We start from the raw sequence: 19,075 nt of genomic DNA on the forward strand, positions 1-19,075 counted from the left end.
TAGTATTTTATTTTCACAACTTATGTGTGTAGTATAATTGTTTCAAATGTTTCTTCTACTTAAAGAAAAATAAATATTTTAGTATTAATTATTGTTAGTCTGCTTGCTAAAATCACACTTGCTACTTTCTTCTGTTTTCATATATCAACAGGAATTGGCAGCAATGAAACAGATTCTCGTTAAGATGCGTAGTAAACATTCTGAGAATAGCTTACTTCTCACTAAAACAGAATCAAAAAATGTGCCAGAAAATCAGAAATCAAAGACTTTGAATATGCCTAAAGAGCGTGAAGACAATATATTTATACCTAAACCAACACTCTTTGTAAGTAGAATTTTGAAAACTTAAAATTTTAATATCCCTGATTCTTACTAAATATATTTTACTTTTTTCCTTTCATATTTATAAAATGAACAGATTTCACAAATATGTTTTATGAAAAGACTTTGAAAGATTTGTATTAATTCATTTCCTGAATGTGTATATTACCTATCTTATAGATGATAGTATATTTTGCTCTAATTCCTCATAAAATATGAAATCAATTAACATAAACTGAAATACATTGTTAGCTAAAAATGTATGTGCACATAAATTAAACAAAAAGAAATAAGAAAAATTTGGATTAAAAGCAGATAAAATACCTTAAATATGTACAGTTATGTGCCAATTTTTAAAAGTAGAGAAAATAAATTAGGAAATATTGAAAAGTATATGTTTTAGCAAATAAATACAAATCAAGATTAAAAGGCAAGAGAATCAAAATAGGAGGAACATTGTTAAATATTCCATTTTACTTCAAATGGTTTCTCAAGCATGCTTTCATTTCTCAGAAGAAACATGATTTTTACCTGCTAAACATAGAAACTCAAAACCAGAAAGATTTTTCTTTTTTTTTTTTTTTCCTTCTTTTTTTAGAGATGGGGTTTCACCATGTTGACCAGGATGGTCTCGATCTCCTGACCTCATGATCCACCCACCTCGGCCTCCCAAAGTTCTGGGATTACAGGCGTGAGCCACCGCGCCCGGCCAAGATTTTTCTATGATACTCTTATTTAGTGAGTCCCCAGAATCTTGATTTTTTATTATTTATTTTATTTATTTTATTTTTTTTTTTAGAGATGGGGTTGGCCAGGATGGTCTCGATCTCCTGACCTAGTGATCTGCCTGCCTGAGCCTCCCAAAGTGCTGGGATTACAGGCGTGAGCCACCACGCCTGGCCTCAGAATCTTAATTTTTTTAACTCCCTAAATGAGTGTAATAATCAGTCAAAATTGAGAACCTCTGATCTGAGTCATTTTATTATACATGCAGATAATGCTACTCAAGATTAAAGAGTTGAAAGAGATTTTTTAGTGTTTATGTAATTCAACCTCCCTTTTTAAAAGAATGAAAGTTGAAGTTTAGAGAACATAAAGGACAGTTGGGCAGGCATGGTGGCTCACGCCTGTAATCCCAGCACTTTGGGAGGCCGAAGCGGGAGGATCACCTGAGGTCAGGAGTTCAAGACCAGCCTGGCCAACATGGTGAAACCTGTCTCTACTAAAAATACAAAAATTACCCAGGTGTGGTGGCACATGCCTGTAGTCCCAGCTACTTGGGAGGCTGAGGCAGGAGAATCGCTTAAACCCAGGAAGCAGAGGTTGCAGGGAACCACGATGGCACTGCTGCACTCCCACTTGGGCAACACAGTGAAACTCCGCCTCAAAAAAAAATTAAGTAAGGGACAATTATTTTAAGGGTACTTGTGGCAGTAATGAAGACTAAGCTGACAGGTGGGAGAAAACAGGATGGCTCAGTTGACCAACCTGGACACAAGGCGGCAAGTCCATGCATCTTTTCCTCTAGTACATCAGCTTCTCTTTGTTTCGCTCCTAGTTTCTGCTTACTCATATTTTCCACTTCCTCATTAGCTTACTCACAGCCCTTTGTCTTGAAACAAGTTTATGTACATTCTCTCTGCATCTACTGTCTTATAATGTAGTTCTCCCTGTTTTTTCCAATACTAAGAATCTCATTGGCATAGCTCATTCTTGTTGGGTGATACCCCTTACCCCTTTTTGGCAACACTTCCTAAGGTTATTACTCAGCCTACGGAATGGCTGCCCTTAATGGTGAGCAGGGGTCACACTGTTCCAAATACAGCTGCTGAGGACTGTTTTTTTATTTGCTTCTTTGTTTATTTTTTAATGTTTTTTGAGACAGAGAACATACTCTGTCACCCAGGCTGGAGTGCAATGGTGCAATCTCGGCTCACTGCAACCACCTCCCAGGTGCAAGCCATTCTCCTGCCTCAGCCTTCCAAGTAGCTGGGATTACAGGCAGCCACCATCATGCCTGGCTAATTTTTTTTGTATTTTTGTAGAGACGGGGTTTCACCATCTTGGCCAGGCTGGTCTCGAACTCCTGACCTCAGGTGATCTGCCTGCCTCAGCCTCCCAAAGTGCTGGGATTACAGGCATGAGCCACCACATCGGACCCCGAGGACTGTTTATTAAGGACTGTGGCTAAGCAAGTGCTGCTCAGAAAGTGGGCAGAGATTATGGCAGACACTATGCTGTGTCTATTAAAATCTAAAGGAAGAAAGTAGATTGCATACATACACATTAATGGGAAATAAGGTCAGATGAAAACCACAAGATACAGCTAAATACTTAAAGCCTGTCAGCACTCTGTGATCCTACTCTGCTCCAGGCAATAGCACCATTCCTTCTGACCCTGACCTTCTACAATTCTGGCTTTAGCTTAGCAACCTGATTGTGATTTCCTGGAATACCAGCTATAATCAGTACATGAGTAATAATAAGATTTCCCCAGTTCCTCCAGATAAGGTTATGCAGTGGTGATAAAATTAAGAAGATTCAGTATTAGTTGGGTAGTTCTTTCTTCCTTATTTTTGCTTATCTGGATTTTCTATTTTGTTCTACAATAAAGTTCTTTTTAAATAATAATAAGGGAATTTTTTTTCAAAAGAGGTACAAGCTCAGCTATGTCCTAATGAAAACTGAGAGGTAATACTGTAAACAAGGGAAATCAAGACTATATGCTAATGTAGAATTAGTAATGTGAACTGACTGGGTAACCTGGGGCAAATAATTTAAGTGTCCTCAGTGTGTTCTTATCTGTAAAATTAAGTGGGAGGTTATAATGAAATGAGTTCTGGGCTCCTTTTATTCTAACATGCTATGATTCTCTTCAGGCATCATAAATTTTAGTTATTCTTTTGAATATTTTCAATTTTCCGTAAGAATAATTTTTTATATTTTTTCTGAACTTGTTGATAAGGAATTTACCATGCCAATATTTGAAGTAAGAGCTAATCATTTTATAATCTCATGGTTTTATACCCAAAACGGAAACGTTTCTAATTCTGGATCCTTTGACTGAAAGTATCTGCTATGGGTATTTTCCCCTGATATTAAATTCAGTGATGGATGGGTGAATAGATGAGCATTTCCATATGCATTGACAATATGAGGCAAGCCACACAAAACTGTTAACTGGGCAGTGGAGTGGGAACAGTGCTGTGATGAAGATGAGGAGAAATAAGAGCTTGACTTTTTTTTGACACTTAGATCTTCCTCTGAAGACATTTTTTAATGTGCTTTTTTTATATGTATACAGATTTTCACAGTGTACACGTGATTTTTTTTTGAGACAGAGTCTCCCTCTGTCACTCAGGCTGGAGTGCAGTGGTGTGATCTCAGCTCACTGCAACCTCCGCCTCCCAGGTTCAAGCAATTTCCTGCTTCAGCCTCCCAAGTAGCTGGGATTGCAGGTGCCCACTACCATGCCTGGCTAACTTTTGTATTTTTAGTAGAGATGGGGTTTTGCCATGTTGGCCAGGCTGGTCTCGAACTCCTGACTTTCAGATGATCCTCCTGCCTCGGCCTCCCGAAGTGCTGAGATTACAGGCGTGAGCCACCTTGCCCCGCCATATGTAATATTTATATATGAAGGCAACCTCAAAAGTTACATTTTATAGAAAAGCTCTGGCCTTTGAAGTGACACATGTGGCGGAGTTGTTGTTCAGGCATTTAATGAATCAACAAAAACTAATTCAACCAGAGAATGTAAGTGTCTTAAGGACAGAAACTGTATTCCCTTTGTTTTGCATAGCACCTGAACAAAGCAAATACTCAATAAATATTTGCTGAGGAGAAAAGCAGTTACTTGTCTCCCCAGTTTAGTTGTCTTCTTAGCTGTTAAAACTGGGTGGGGAACTTTAAAACTGAACTACGTCAGGTATAACCTTAAGACAAAATAAATAAATAAATAAATAAATAAATAAATAAATAAATAAATAAATAAATAAATAAATAAAACTGAACTACAGGAAGAATGAAAGTTTCACCTCCCATGACTCTAGTTAGTGCTATTCTGCAACAGGCAACTTCTGTCTTCTTTATTCAGAAACACCCAGTTCATTCCCACTAATCACCTACTTTCTCTCTTAAGGTAGCTTTTTGCTATGCTATCTCTTTTCCCAGCCTCACTTATCTCTTTCTGAAAAAAACCTAGAGCTATTCTAATCTGGTTTAGAACAACCTTCCTTTTTCCTTCCTGAGCAGTATGGGATTCTTTTGCTGCTTTTCTGCTGCCATCCTATTTGAAAATACAGTTTATACTCAGGATTCACATAATTGTCATTATTTTCTCAATACTTTATTTAAAATGCAGATACTGGCCAGGCATGGTGGCTAACACCTGTAATCTCAACACTTTGGGAGGCCAAGGCAGGTGGATCACCTGAGGTCAGGAGTTCAAGACCAGCCTGATCAACATGGAGAAACCCTGTCTCTACTAAAAATACAAAATTAGCTGGGCATGGTAGCGCATGCCTGTAATCCCAGCTACTCAGGAAGCTGAGACAGAAGTGTCTCTTGAACCCAGAAGGCGGAGGTTGCCGTGAGCCGAGATCGCGCCATTGCACCCAGCCCGAACAACAAGAGTGAAACTCTGTCTCAAAAAGAAAAAAAGTGCAGATACTAGCAACTCTGCTTTTAGTCTTTTCACCAAGTAGATTGTAAGCATTAAAACAAAAAGAGCTCGGGTGCAGTGGCTCACACCTGTAATCCCAGTACTTTGAGAGGCCAAGGCAGATGGATCACCTGAGGTCAGGAGTTCGAGACCAGCCTGGCCAACATAGTGAAACGCCACCTCTACTAAAAATACCAAAATTATCCAGGTGTGGTGGTGCATGCCTGTAGTCCCAGCTGCCCGGGAGGCTAAGGCAAGAGAATCGCTTGGACCTGGGAGGTGGAGGTTGCAGTGAGCCAACATTATGCCTCCACACTCCAGCCTGGGTGACAGAGCAAGACTTCAGGTAGGGTAGAAAACAAGAAGACTGTGCAGCTCCAGTATATGGTGTATGAAGTGTCTGATTTCTGGTGAGTTTATGGTATAGTTTAGGTCTTGGCTTGTATTTGTTATCTCATTGGCTAGCGTATGTTGAGTAGATAGATTAAGTTTATATAATTGATACATAAGTGGTTATATAAACAACGTGATTCCCTAGAAGTGTTTTTGGAAAGCTGCATGTCATCTGGAAGGAAAAAAATTTTTTTTTTTTTTGAGACAAAGTCTCACACTGTCAACCAAGCTAGAGGGCAATGGCACTGTCTTGGCTCACTGCAACCTCCACCACCCGAGTCCAAGCTGTTCTCCTGCCTCATCATTCTGAGTAGTTAGGAATTCAGGCACATGCCACCATGCCTGGCTAATTTTTTTGTATTTTTCGTAGAGATGGGGTTTCACCATATTGGCCAGGCTGGTCTCCAAACCCCTGACCTCAGATAATCCACCCACCTCAGCCTCCCAAAGTGCTGGGGTTACAGGTATGAGACACCACACCTAGCCTGGAAGGAAAATTAGTGCAGTCAATTCAAGAAGAGTTCACTGACTATATGCAAGAGGCTGTGATGATCAGTAAGATATCAGCATTAAAAATGCTGCTCCTCTAGGATCAAGCTTAGTAAACAATAACATAAGGCAAGATCCATTAGCTACTTTTTTTTGTTTTGTTTTTGAGACAGGATCTTGCTCTGTCTGTCACCCAGTCTGCGGCATGAACGCAGCTCACTGCAGCCTTGACCTCCCAAGCTCAAGCAATCCTCCTGACTCAGCCTCCCGAGCAGCTGAGAGCACACATGCACACCAACACACCCAGCTAAATTTATTTTTTTGTAGAGACAGGGTCTCACTGCATTGCTCAGGCTGGTCTTGAACTCTTGGGCTCAAACAATCCTCCCACCTTGGCTTCCCAAAGTGCTGGGATTATAGCCATGAGCCACTGCACCTGGCCTGGGTATCCTACTTTAAAGGAAATACAAATTGCAACAAAAACTCAAAGAAGGAATAGACACTTTGGTTTTGGAGGACTCTAGGCTGCCTTGTCAGAAGGAAGTATTTGAGCTTGCTTTAAACAATGCATGGGATTTTGACAAGTGAAGATGAGTGTTATTTAGAAATTCCAAGGGCAAAGAAAGTATGATATGCACAAAATACTTTCTAACTTGTTCTCCTTTTTATTGTTGAAAAATAGAATGTCTAAGGCCGGGCACTGGTGCTCACGCCTGTAATCCCAGCAGTTTTGGAGGCCGAGGTGTGTGGATCACCTGAGGTCGGGAGGTTGAGACCAGACTAAGCAACATGGAGAAACCCCGTCTCTACTAAAAAATACAAAAAAAAAAAAAAAAAAAAAAAATTAGCCAGGCATGGTGGTGCATGCCTGTAATACTAGATACTCAGGAGGCTGAGGCAGGAGAATTGCTTGAACCTGGGAGGCAGAGGTTGCCATGAGCCAAGATCACGCCATTGCACTCCAGCCTGGGCGACAAGAGTGAAACTCCATCAAATAAAGAATAGGATGTCTAATATGTATTTTCTATATCTAGATGTTATTCCTTTCTTACTATATTCTTATGTCTGACTTTAGTCAATTCACTACCTATTAACCCTCTCCCTTAGAACAAAAGGGAAATAAAAGTAGAAAAGTTATACCTAGAGTAGTCACATTAATAGAAACAGAAAGTAGAATGTGGTTGCCAGGAGCTAGAGGATATGGGGATTTATTGCTTAACAGGTGGAAAGTTTCAGTCAAGCAAAATCAAGAGTTCCATGGATGGATAGTAGTGATAGTGCATCATAATGTGAATGTATAATACCACTGATCTGTACATTTTTAAATGGTTAAGGTGATAAATGTTACATGTATCTTAGCAAAATCTTATTTTAAAAGTTTTTTTAAAGCCTGGGCAAAAACCCTTGTGAGACCCTGCCTCTACAAAAAAAAAGAAAAAGCTTTTTTAAAAAATTAGCCAGGCGTGATGGTGTGTGCCTGTGGTACTAAGCTACTTGGGAGGCTGAGGTGGGAGGATCACATGAGCCCAGGAGGCTGAGGCTGCAGTGAGCCATGTTTATGCCACTGCACTCAGGACTGGGTGACAGAGCAAGACCCTGTCTCAAAAATATATATAAAATGATGAAATCTAATATAAAAAATAAATTTAAAATTCTAATTTAATTTAAAAATTGTAAGTAGATAGGCTATAAAATGTTTTTCTCATTGTTCATGAGAGAAAGTTTATAGTTTTATCAAAAATGGAATGTAGCACTTTTTTGTAATATAATGAGTACAATTGGTTGTATTTAGATGAGTGACAAGGATGCCACACTAGGGTAGTGTCAGCACAGAGTCGTATCCTAACACTGTGCCTCCCAACATTTTTTAAAACACACATGGAAAATTATAATATTTGTATGGCACGACAGGATAACTGAACTTTGCTGATAGATTGGAGGGACTCCGGCCACACCAGACACTGGGGGCTGAGGAGATTAGAAGCTCCACATTCCTGTAATACTTCTTCTTTGTCTTATTTGTGTTTAGAAGCTCCGGTCTCACTCCCCACAACCCACTCCGTTGCCCCGGCTAGAGTGCAGTGGTGCGAACTTGGTTCATTGCAACCTCCGCCTCCTGGGTTCAAGTGATTCTCCCACCTCAGCCTCCTAGGTAGCTGGGATTACAGGCACCCACCACCACACCCAGCTAATTTTTGTATTTTTAGTAGAGACAGGGTTTCACCTTATTGGCCAGGCTGGCCTCAAACTCCTAACCTCAAGTGATCTGCCCACGGAGGCCTCCCAAAGTGATGGGATTACAATAGGCATGAGCCACCACGCCTGGCCAGTGTCACGCCTCAAACTCCTAACCTCAAGTGATCTGCCCACTGAGGCCTCCCAAAGTGATGGGATTACAATAGGCATGAGCCACCACGCCTGGCCAGTGTCACTTTTTTATGTTTAATGTAAACTCATCTCACCGAAGTATGATCAGACTTAAACATACCTAGCTGTGTACGTGCACATTTTTAAATATTCATCTTTTAATTTTTAGTGTCGGAAATACTAATTGTAACCTCTTCCTGATGTTATTTACTTTAGCTGGTCAGCTAAACTAGAAATCGAATTTTTTAGTGAGCATGGAATGAAGCTGACTGATCTCAGACAGTTTCACATTTTGTTAGTGGTAAAGCCAGATCAACTGTCTTAAACTCACTTAACTTGGGCCCTGCCTGTGAGGACTTCTCAATATTCATTTATTGATTTCCAGTTTATATCTTTTTTGAAAAACAACGTAATTATATCTACCAGACATAGTCTTTCTTTTCTTTAGAGAAGTGGTACTGGTTACACACTAATAGATTCTTAATTCCTAGCTCTTTTTTTAGATTACAGAAGTAATCCACCAGGCTTATTAAGTCTGCATTTATCAGTCATCATTCTTTCTAATTTTAACAAACTTTCTCAATGGGTTATAATCCCCGTGTTATATATTAACATTTTAGCTGGCTAATTCTAGATGACACAGAAGTTCCTATCTTATCAGTTATTTGTTTCCAAAATCACTATGTAACATAGTTAATTACTTCTGGTAGGTTTCCAGTTAATCTTGTCATTTGTTTCTACAGTGGCTTTGTGCTCTCTCTCCTAAATCTGGAATATAGTATACTTTGGGGCCTGTTAATACTCCACTAACAATTGAAGGTTTTTATTAATTTGTATGCATATATATTTTTATATGTATATAAAATACATATGCATATATATGTATATAAAATACATATGCATATATATATATGGCTTCATATTATGGAACATATAAGTCTTATATTTAAAATAAGGACCTTACTCAGTTAAATGGTTAATCCCATTAATAACTGAAGCAGAATGTCAAATTTTGTCATATAAAGCACCATCTTATGGATATGAAGGGAAGTAACTTTAATAAAATAGAAAAAAAGAAATACTACTGATCAAACAGCTAAAAGAATGGAGTTATCAAAATAAAAAGCAGTTAATTTTTTTTTATGTTTTTGTGATGGAGTTTCACTCTGTCACCCAGGCTGGAGTGCAGGGGTGCAGTCTTTGCTCACTTCACCCTCCACCTTCTGGTTTCAAGTGATTCTCCAAAAAACAGTTAATTATACACCTGAATTGTTTTGCTGTGCCCATTTTAACAATTAGTTACCAAGAGCCAGCAATTCTATTGAATATTCTTTGTTTTGTTTTTACCTTTCTTTAAAAATGTCAGAACCATTCTGAGCAGGCAGCTCATATAAAAACAGACCATGGACCATAGTTTACTGATCCATGATCTCTCATCTCAGGAGTTGATAAAAAGCTTAGAAACTTCCAGTGTCCGGAACTTAGGGCTATCACTAATGGCTAGCACATTACTGACTAAAATATCTGGAAATGAAGAATATACATTTTATAAAAATCAGAAATAAACTTTTTAGAAGCAGTATTACCTACTTGGAATCTGTTCAAATTTTGGTAGTGATGAGACTTACATACTAACATAGATGAGAAATGACTGTGACATATTCTATTCTAATGTAATTAACAGAGAACCTGAATTTCAGACAATAATATAACCAAAGGAAGAAGTTCACCAGTAGAAGAATTGAACATATCTTTGAATGATACAAATAAATATGAGTTCATACAGCAAAATACGCTGTTTCCATACCTTACTGGTTAATTATTTCTACTCAAAAATTGGGCTGTTGCTTAGAATCACAAGTACTACCCCTAATGCTTATAAAGGGTGGTGTTGCCTAATTAGTTGGAAGCATATTACTGCATTTAACTGTAGTAGAATTTCTTTGGTCTTGCATAGTAGAAAGATTGAATATAGACTTACATGAAACTTTATGTCTAGACTTAAAAAGAACTGAAAGCCTTCTGTCATAGCAGACCCAAACATTCATCTATTCATTGAAAAAATGTTTATTGATCACTTACTTTGTGCCGAGTACTGTTCCAAGCAGCAGAAATATAAACAATTCCTGCCTTTTGTGGACTTTACATTCTTGAATGGAGATAGACTATAAATCAATGAACAGAAAAATAAATAAATTGAACAGGAAGTGAAAATGTGACAAATGATATGGAGAAAAATATTATATATGAGGTAATTGAGAAGTCCTCATTTGCCCACTTTACGAAATTAATAAATGGCTGGAACCTGTGTTTTAACCACTGCGCTATAAGTGCTCAAACCACCGAAATCCAAGGCGGCATGACATCGAACACCTACTGCTGGCCAGACACTTTCCTGCGTGCTGAAGATGCAAGATGAAATGGATGAATGGTATAAACTAAGAGTATAAGAGTCAGCGTCTCTAGGAATTGTGTCCCACTGCTAGTTCAGCAGCTTTAGCAAATTGTTCAGTCTCTCACCTACAGACCTGGAGATAACTATTTCAGGACAAGTATGTGACCCTATGAAGTCATCAGGAACCTAGCTTCCTTCTTCCTTTCTCTTCAACCATCCTTAGAGTGTGGCGTCTGTTCTGAGAATCACAGTATGGTTGCTCTGGCCTTGGCCATCACGTCTGCATTCTAAGCAGGAAGCAAGAAAAAGGGAAGAAAATAGTCTCCCTTTCTGAAGGAGTTTTTCCCTAAGTCCTACCCAACATCTTCAACTTATATCCCATTGGCCAGAACTTAGTCATATGGCCACACCTAGCGGCAAGGAAAGCTGATAAATGTTTTATACTGGATGACTCTCTTACTTTACTGATAAAATCAGAGTTCTGTTATTAAGAAGGGGGAAATAGATATATGCTAGACGCACCAGCAGCCTCCACACTTGATCTGAGCCAAAAGGCTGAGAAGTGATTCCAGTAGCCTCTATAACAGGGTTTGATTCATTTTTATATCCCCAGAACCTAACACAAGGACTGGCACAGAGTAGGTAGTCAAATAAATGCCATTAAACTAATCTCAAATACAAATAATTTAGTTCGTGTTGGAGAGTGTCAAGAAATAGGATTAGAGGCCAGGCGTGGTGGCTCACGCCTGTAATCCTAGCACTTTGGGAGGCCGAGGTGGGTGGATCACCTGAGGTCAGGGGTTCAAAACCAGCCTGGCCATCATGGTGAAACCTCATCTTTTTAAATAAATAAATAAATAAATAAATAAAAGAAATAGGATTAGATAAGTAAGTATGGGTCAGATCCTAAAGGGGCCAGTCTTTTAAGTGAAATGTAGTTAGAACATGACAGTGATGGTGAAGTTCACCGGAAATAACCTGAGAATAAGGAACATATCAACCCTACTGGAAGAGACTTTGAAATTAACTTAAAATGGTTGTTATAAAAAATCTGAAAAGTCACCCTATGAAGTAGCAAGGCAGTTAATCCCCAAGACAAGGTACACTTGACTGTGGCAAATCTGTCTCATTAACACGTCTGAAGAGAAGACGTATTAGGGGTGGGAGTAATGGTCTGCAGTGTAACAGACACAGATAAAAGGAGAGTCAGGAAGAACCGTATGCCATTGAAATTCTTATACCAGGCCTGGCAAGGTGGCTCACGCCTGTAATCCCAGCACTTTGGGAGGCTGAGGCAGGCAGAACACAAGGTCAGGAGTTCGAGACCAGCCTGGCCAATATGGTGAAACCCTGTCTCTACTAAAAATACAAAAATTAGCCAGGTGTGGTGGCTCACACCTGTAATCTCAGCTACTTGGAAGGCTAAGGCAGGAGAATCGCTTGAACCCAGAGGCAGAGGTTGCAGTGAGCCAAGACCGTGTCACTGCACTCCAGCCTGGACAACAGAGCAAGACTCCATCTCAGGAAAAAAAAAAAAAAAGTCTTATACTACCCTTTCTGAGTATTAAGATTCCTTTTCAATGCCAAAGTTTTTATTTACCTTCTCCATGTAAACAAATAGCAATAGTAAACATCTTAGTGTCAGTTGATTGAGGAAATGCGAATGTTCAAACTAATTCTGCATCCTTTGGTGTAATCTTGAGGATCTGTAGCTTAGTCTATAGAAGTTGCTTTTTCTTTTTTTGTCCAGGAGTCACAGTTAAGAAAACCATTTACATTATGACCTAGTGACGATCACAGTTTCTCAAAACAGAACTTACCCCCACTAAAGCCAATACTCTGATATTTTCTATGCTAGTCTTATTTCTTCCCCCCCACCCCCCACAATTCTGGTCTTTACCTACTAAGCAGAGTTCATTACCCATGGGTTGAGATCTGCAATTTAAATAACAATGGCAGACATGTTCTTCTATGACCAAGAATAGTGAGAGCCTTAGACTTTTAGCTGGCCCACCTTTCCCAGTCACCCAGATCTGATTGTGTGAGAATCATGCAATTCCCTAGTTTTACTCTGACTTTTCCTTATCTTAACAACAAATAAAAAGCTGAGCTGAAAAAACACCAACTTTTCTTAAATACATAAGAGAAGTGAGGTCACAGGGCGAACCACTGCCCCCAAAATTGGAAAGCTAGGCCATCCTGCATGGATGGGAACCAGTGCTGGGGTAGGAAAACCTGAATGTTAACTGATGAGTTGCTGGAGGTTAGGTATGGACAAGTCTGAAAGTTAAAAACTACAGTCATTGGAGGGATCCCTGCACTCTTGTGAGTTTTAACTTTAGAAGCTTGACCTAGTTCTTGCAGTAAATATTGGGAGAAAATCCCCTTCTGTTTCCAGCAGGAGAAGGGGAACGAGAACACTTTGCAATATGCCAGAGAACTCTGTTCTCAACAAGGTCTGCCCTCAGGAGAAACTATTTAACTAGAACCCACCCTGCCAGGGCTTTATCAAAGCCTAACTGACCTGGGAAAAATGAAATACCCAATTCCAGCCCACCTAGCCATCATGGCCCACCTAAGAGGGGAAAAAACTGAGAAACGTGTGAAGCTCACATGCCAGAGGCACATTCTTACCGAAAGACTGAGACCTAATCATAGGACCACAGGATGACTTCCCTATACTAAAGGCTCATTTACAGCAGTTTCTTTTACCCAGTACATTATGTCCGGTTACCAGGAAAAACTCACCAGATAAAGTAAAAGCCAAAAACACAGTTTGGAGAGACAGTGCAAGCATCAGAACCAGAGTCAATTGTGCCACAAATGTTGGAATTATCAGAGAACCTAAAACAATCATGATTAGTATGCTAAAGGGCTGCAATAGATAAAGCAGACAACATGCAAGAACAGATGGGAACTGTGAGCAGAAAGATGAAAATCCTAAGAAAGAATCCCAAAAGAAATACTAAAAATCAAAACCACTGTAATAGAAATGACAAATGCCAGCCAGTTACAGTAGCTCACGCCTGTAATCCCAGCACTTTGGGAGGCCAAGGTGGGCGGATCACCTGAGATCAGGAGGTTGAGACCAGCCTGACCAACGTGGTGAAACCCCATCTCTACTAAAAATACAAAAAAAAGCTAGGAGTGGTGGCAGGCCCCTGTAATCCCAGCTACTGAGGAGGCTGAAGCAAGTAGAATTGCTTGAACCCTGGAGGCCAAGGTTACAGTGAGCCAAGATCACACCGCTGCACTCCAGCCTGGGCAACAGAGCAAGACTGTCTCAAAAAAAAAAAAAAAAAAAATGACAGATGCCTTTGATACCCTGATTAGTACAGTGAACGCAGCTGAGAAAATAATCTCTAACCTTGAGGATATTTCAGGCCAGGCGCAGTGGCTCACTTCTGTAATCCCAGCACTTCGGGAGACCTAGGCGAGAGGATCACTTGAGCCCAGGAGTTCAAGTTCCAGACCAACCTGGGCAACATAAGATACCCTGTCTCTACACACACACACACCACACACACAACTTAGCCTGGGCAACGTAAGAGACCCCGTCTCTACACACACACACACCACACACACACACGCACACACACACACACAACTTAGCCTGGGCAACATAAGAGACCCCATCTCTACACACACACACACACACACACACACACACACAACTTAGCCAGGTGCAGTGGTGCACACATGTGGTCCCAGTTACTCAGGGAGCTGAAATGGGAGGATCACTTGAGCCCAGAAGCTCGAGGCTGCAGTAAGCCATGATCATGCCACTGCACTCCAGCCTGAGCAACAGAGCAAGACCATGTCTCCACCAGAAAAAAGGCGGGCCGGTGGGGGGCATTGTAGTCTAACAGAAACCTCTAAAAAACATAATATTCAAGGACTACAGGATGACTACAAAAGCTACAGCTTGTATTTAATGAGAATATTAGAAGGAGAAGGAAGAAAGGAGCAGAAGAACTGTTTGAAACAATGACAGAATTTCCCCCAAACTAATGTCAGATACCAAACCACAGACCCAGAGAACTCAAGAGAACACCAAGAAAGAAATACAAAAAGAAAAAGAAAGCACTACACTTAGGCATATCATTTTCAAACTAGATAAAGACAAATGATAGATAAAATCAAGATAAAGACAAAATCCTAGCCTGAGCAACATGGCAAAACCCCATCTCTACAAAAAAATTATAAAAATTAGCTGAGAGTGATGGCATGCACCCATATTCCCAGGTACTCAGGAGGCTGAGGTGGGAAGATCGCTTCAGCCCGGGAGATTCAGGCTACAGTGAGCCATGATCATACCACTCCAGCCTGGGTGACAGAGCAAGAACCTATCTCAAAAAAAAGAAAAAAGTCCTGAAAGAAGCCAGAGAAAAGTTACACTTTACCTATAGAGAAACAAAGATAAGGATGACATTTGACTTCTCAGAAACAGTGCAAGCCAAGAAGAGTGGAGTGAAACATTTAAAGTTATGAAAGAACAAAACCACCATCCGAAAATTCTATACCCTGCAAAATTATTATTTTCAGAAGTGAAAGAAAAGTAGACTTTCCCCGGCAAAAATTAAAGGAATTTAATCCATAACTTTTCAAAACAGAAAGTCCACATAGGTTCACTGTTGAATTTCTTTCCTTCCTTCCTTTCTTTTCCTTTCCTTTCTTTTCTCTTTTTTTTTTTTCTTTCTTTCTCCTTTCAGCAGAGTCTGGCTCTGTCACCCAGACTGGAGTAGTAGCACATCTGAGTTTACTGCAACCTCCACCTCTGGGCCTCAAGCAGTCCTCCCACTTCAGCCGCTCTAGTAGCTGGGACACAGGCACAGCCACCATGGCCAGCTAATTTGAGTATTTTTTGTAAAGACAGAGTTTCACCACGTTGCACAGGCTGGTCTTAAACACCTGAGCTCAAATGATCAGCCTGCCTCGGCCTCCCGGTATGAGCCACAGCACTCAGCTAAAATTATACCTATTCTCTACAATCTCTTTCATTAGATAGAAGCAGAGGGAATATTTCCCAGCTCATTTTGCAAGGCCAGCATTGCCCAAATTCCAAAATCAGACAAAGATATTACAGGAAAACAAAACTACAGACCAATATCTCATGAATGTAGATGCAAAAATCTATGAGGATTTCTAGGGCAGTGAAAATATTATGTATAATACTATAATGAGCCAAGTATCATTATAGTGATCTTGGCTCACTCACATAATGGTGGATACCTGTCTATAGACATTTGTCCAAACCTATAAAATGCGTAGTACCAAGAGTAAACCCAAATGCAAACTGTGGACCTTGGGTGAGAATGACATGTCAATGTAGGTTCATCAGCCCTAACAAATGTACCATTGTGCTAAGGGATATTAATCATGGAGGAGGCTGTGCATGTGCGGAGCCAGAGGGTATATGGGATATCTCTGTACCTTCCTCTCAATTGTTTTTTTAAGACAGTCTTGCACTGTATAGTGGCATGATCACAGCACCCTGCAGCCTTGACCTCCTGGGCTCAAGTGATCTTTTTTTTCTTTTTTTTTTTTTTTTTTGGACATGGTTGGTGTCTTGCTCTTTCACCCAGGCTGGAGTGCGGTGGCACAGCCTTGGCTCACTGCAACCTCCACTTCTCAGGCTCAGTTCTCCTGTCTCAGCCTCCCAAGTAGCTGGAATTACAGGGTACGCCACAACGTCTGGCATTGGTTTCATCATGTTGGCCAGGCTGGTCTCAAACTCCTGACCTCAAGTGATCACCCACCTCGGCCTCCCAAAGTGCTGGTATTATAGGCGTGAGCCACCATGCCCAGCCTCAAGTGATCTCTCACCTCCACCTCCTGTGTTAGCTGAGACTACAGGTGCATGCCACCATCCCCGGCTAATTTGTTTTTTCTTTTAGATGGGGTCTCACTATGTTGCCTAGGCTGGTCTCAAGCTCCTGGGCTCAAGCAATCCTCCTACCTCAGCCTCCCAAAGTGCTGGGATTATAGGCATGAGCCACTGTGCCCAGCCAAAATAGGATGTTTTGACTGGAATCAGTGAAGTTCTGAATGTTTTATTCTGTAGTTAACCCTCTCACCCGCTTTTTTCTTTCTATTCTGTACAGCTTGTCTCCTTTTAGGCTGAAATGATTGAGCAATAAACCCAACAGATACTCTTGTGAATACTTAGAAATTCGTAAGATCCAAAACACAATAATTTGGATATAGTAATTATTTAATATCTATTGAGTGAATGAATATCTATTATCTCTATAGATGAGACAGCTAAAAATAAGTCATGTCCTTGATTTTTTATAATTCTCTTTGAAAATAAAATCAATTCGTAAAATAATCACATCGCCAGAAATTCTTAAATACATAGGCTTTGAGCCAGAAAACACAGATATATGTTTTTTCTTTTCTTTCTTTTTTTTTTTTGAGACGGAGTCTCATTTTCTTGCCCAGGCTGGAGTGCAGTGGCACAATCTCAGCTCACTGCAACCTCTGCCTCCCGGGTTCAAGCAATTCTCCTCCTGAGTAGCTGGGACTACAGGCATCTGCCACCACGCCCCACTAATTTTTGTATTTTTAGTAGAGACAGGGTTTCACCATATTGGCCAGGCTGGTCTCAAACTCCTGACTTCGTGATCCGCTCACCTCGGCCTCCTAAAGTGCTGGGATTACAGGCGTGAGCCACCACACCCGACCTAGATGTATGCTTTTTCTACCACATACCTACCAGGTGGGAGATTATTTATGACAAGAGAAAAAGTCTTTGCCCTTAAGTATCCTTTCTGAATTAAGAAAAGCAATTTTTTAGTATAGCTGACATTTTAAAAAAAGCCTCAGTGTATATAGTTCTCTGAATTGCCTCTCCTGTCCTCCTTGTAAGCATTTTATTGGATTTTCTTTTGCTTTTTTTAAACAGACTAAAAAAGAAGCACCTGAGTGGTCTAAGAAACAAAAGATGAAGACCTAGTGTTCTGGATGGGAAGCACCTGTAGACCATTATTTACTCCTGAAGTTCTCTTTCTGATGGAAAACAAAATTCATCTTAATCATGTACTCAGCATTTTTTAAATAACTATGTTTATTTGACTAATGTTAAATTAACAAATTTAGTATAATCAAAATGTATAAAAAACAATATACTTTATATTTTTTTCTATTTTGTTATAAAATAAATATATACGCTATGGTTTAAATTTTGGAGCTTTCATAAATGTTCAATGAGTTTTAAGTGTGTGGCCTATAAGTATTTTGGTGAGTATTTTTCTTTACTACATAAATTCTGAGTTTAAATGTCATAACACAAATACCAGGGCACTTTGCATTTTTAAACATTAGGAATCATTTAGTACCTACTACCAGGTACTTCAAGTGCCCAGTAATGGTGGTCAGATACCTTGTAGATGGATATCAATTGTTGACTCTTTCTTGAAGTTCTGTTTTTTTCTTATATTTCATATTACTGTTAACCAATGAAATCTGGCAGAAAGTCTGTCATTCCATTGGTGGTAAAGTGAAAATTTGGTGGAAAGTCTGTTGCTATATTGGTCGTAACATTGTTGGACAAGATGCAGTATGGACCAGATTTCTAGTCAGTGAGAAAAAAGAAATCAATAGGATTTTCTTTTTTCATAAAATATGCTCCATTTCTCACTGAAGTTGTATACTTTAAAGGAAGGAGGAGAGAGAGAAAAAAAAAGGAAAGAAATATATATATAGACACACACATATATATGTATGTTCAGGTTTTTCAACCACTATTGACTTTTTTTTTTTTTTTTTTGAGACGAAGTCCACTCTGTTGCCCAGGCTGGAGTGCAGTGTCATGATCTCAGCTCACCTCAACCTCCACCTTTGGGTTCAAGCAATTCTCTAGTCTCAGCCTCCCAAGTAGCTGGGATTATAGGCACCCACCACCCAGCTGATTTTTATATTTTTAGTATAGACAGCGTTTCACCATGTTGGCCAGGCTGGTCTCAAACTCCCGAGCTCAGGTGATCCACCTGCCTTGGCCTCCCAAAGTGCTGGGATTCCAGGCGTGAGCCACCATAACCTGCCCACTGTTGACATTTTGGGCTGGAAAGTTCTTTCTTAAGGGCAGACATAGGGAAAATCCTATGCATATCATGATATATACCAGTATCCCTGGCCTTCAGCACTAGGTAACAATAATACCACCACCACAACCCTAGTTATTTGGGTTTTTTTTTTTTTTTCTTTTAATAGAGACGGAGTTTCGCTCTTGTTACCCAGGCTGGAGTGCAATGGTGCAATCTCGGCTCACCGCAACCTCCGCCTCCTGGGTTCAGGCAATTCTCCTGCCTCAGCCTCCTGAGTAGCTGGGATTACAGGCGTGCGCCACCATGCCCAGCTAATTTTTTGTATTTTTAGTAGAGACGGGGTTTCACCATGTTGACCAGGATGGTCTCGATCTCTTGACCTTGTGATACACCCACCTCGGC

At 40.1% G+C, this 19,075-nt stretch overlaps 1 protein-coding gene across 4 annotated transcripts in view; it reads left to right on the forward strand.

The window, feature by feature from the left end:
• The window catches only part of PIBF1 (progesterone immunomodulatory binding factor 1), a 233,138-nt gene extending 215,005 nt beyond the window's left edge, over positions 1-18,133 (forward strand). For 2 of the 4 annotated variants that reach the window (XM_012442863.3, XM_012442864.2), the window contains exons 17-18: positions 152-325; positions 17,533-17,821. In XM_012442863.3, coding sequence (XP_012298286.1) covers positions 152-325; positions 17,533-17,583 — 225 coding nt within the window. In that variant the 3' untranslated portion in view covers positions 17,584-17,821. Of the gene's footprint in view, positions 1-151; positions 326-17,532 lie in introns of all 4 variants that reach the window. The other 2 variants (XM_012442862.3, XM_012442866.2) reach the window with 2 other exon arrangements.
• The last annotated feature ends 942 nt before the right edge of the window (positions 18,134-19,075 follow it).

The sequence above is a fragment of the Aotus nancymaae genome, unplaced genomic scaffold (genome assembly GCF_030222135.1).
Source record: "Aotus nancymaae isolate 86718 unplaced genomic scaffold, 86718_ANA_hifiasm-v0.15.2.pri h1tg000088l, whole genome shotgun sequence".
Lineage (NCBI taxonomy): Eukaryota > Metazoa > Chordata > Mammalia > Primates > Aotidae > Aotus > Aotus nancymaae.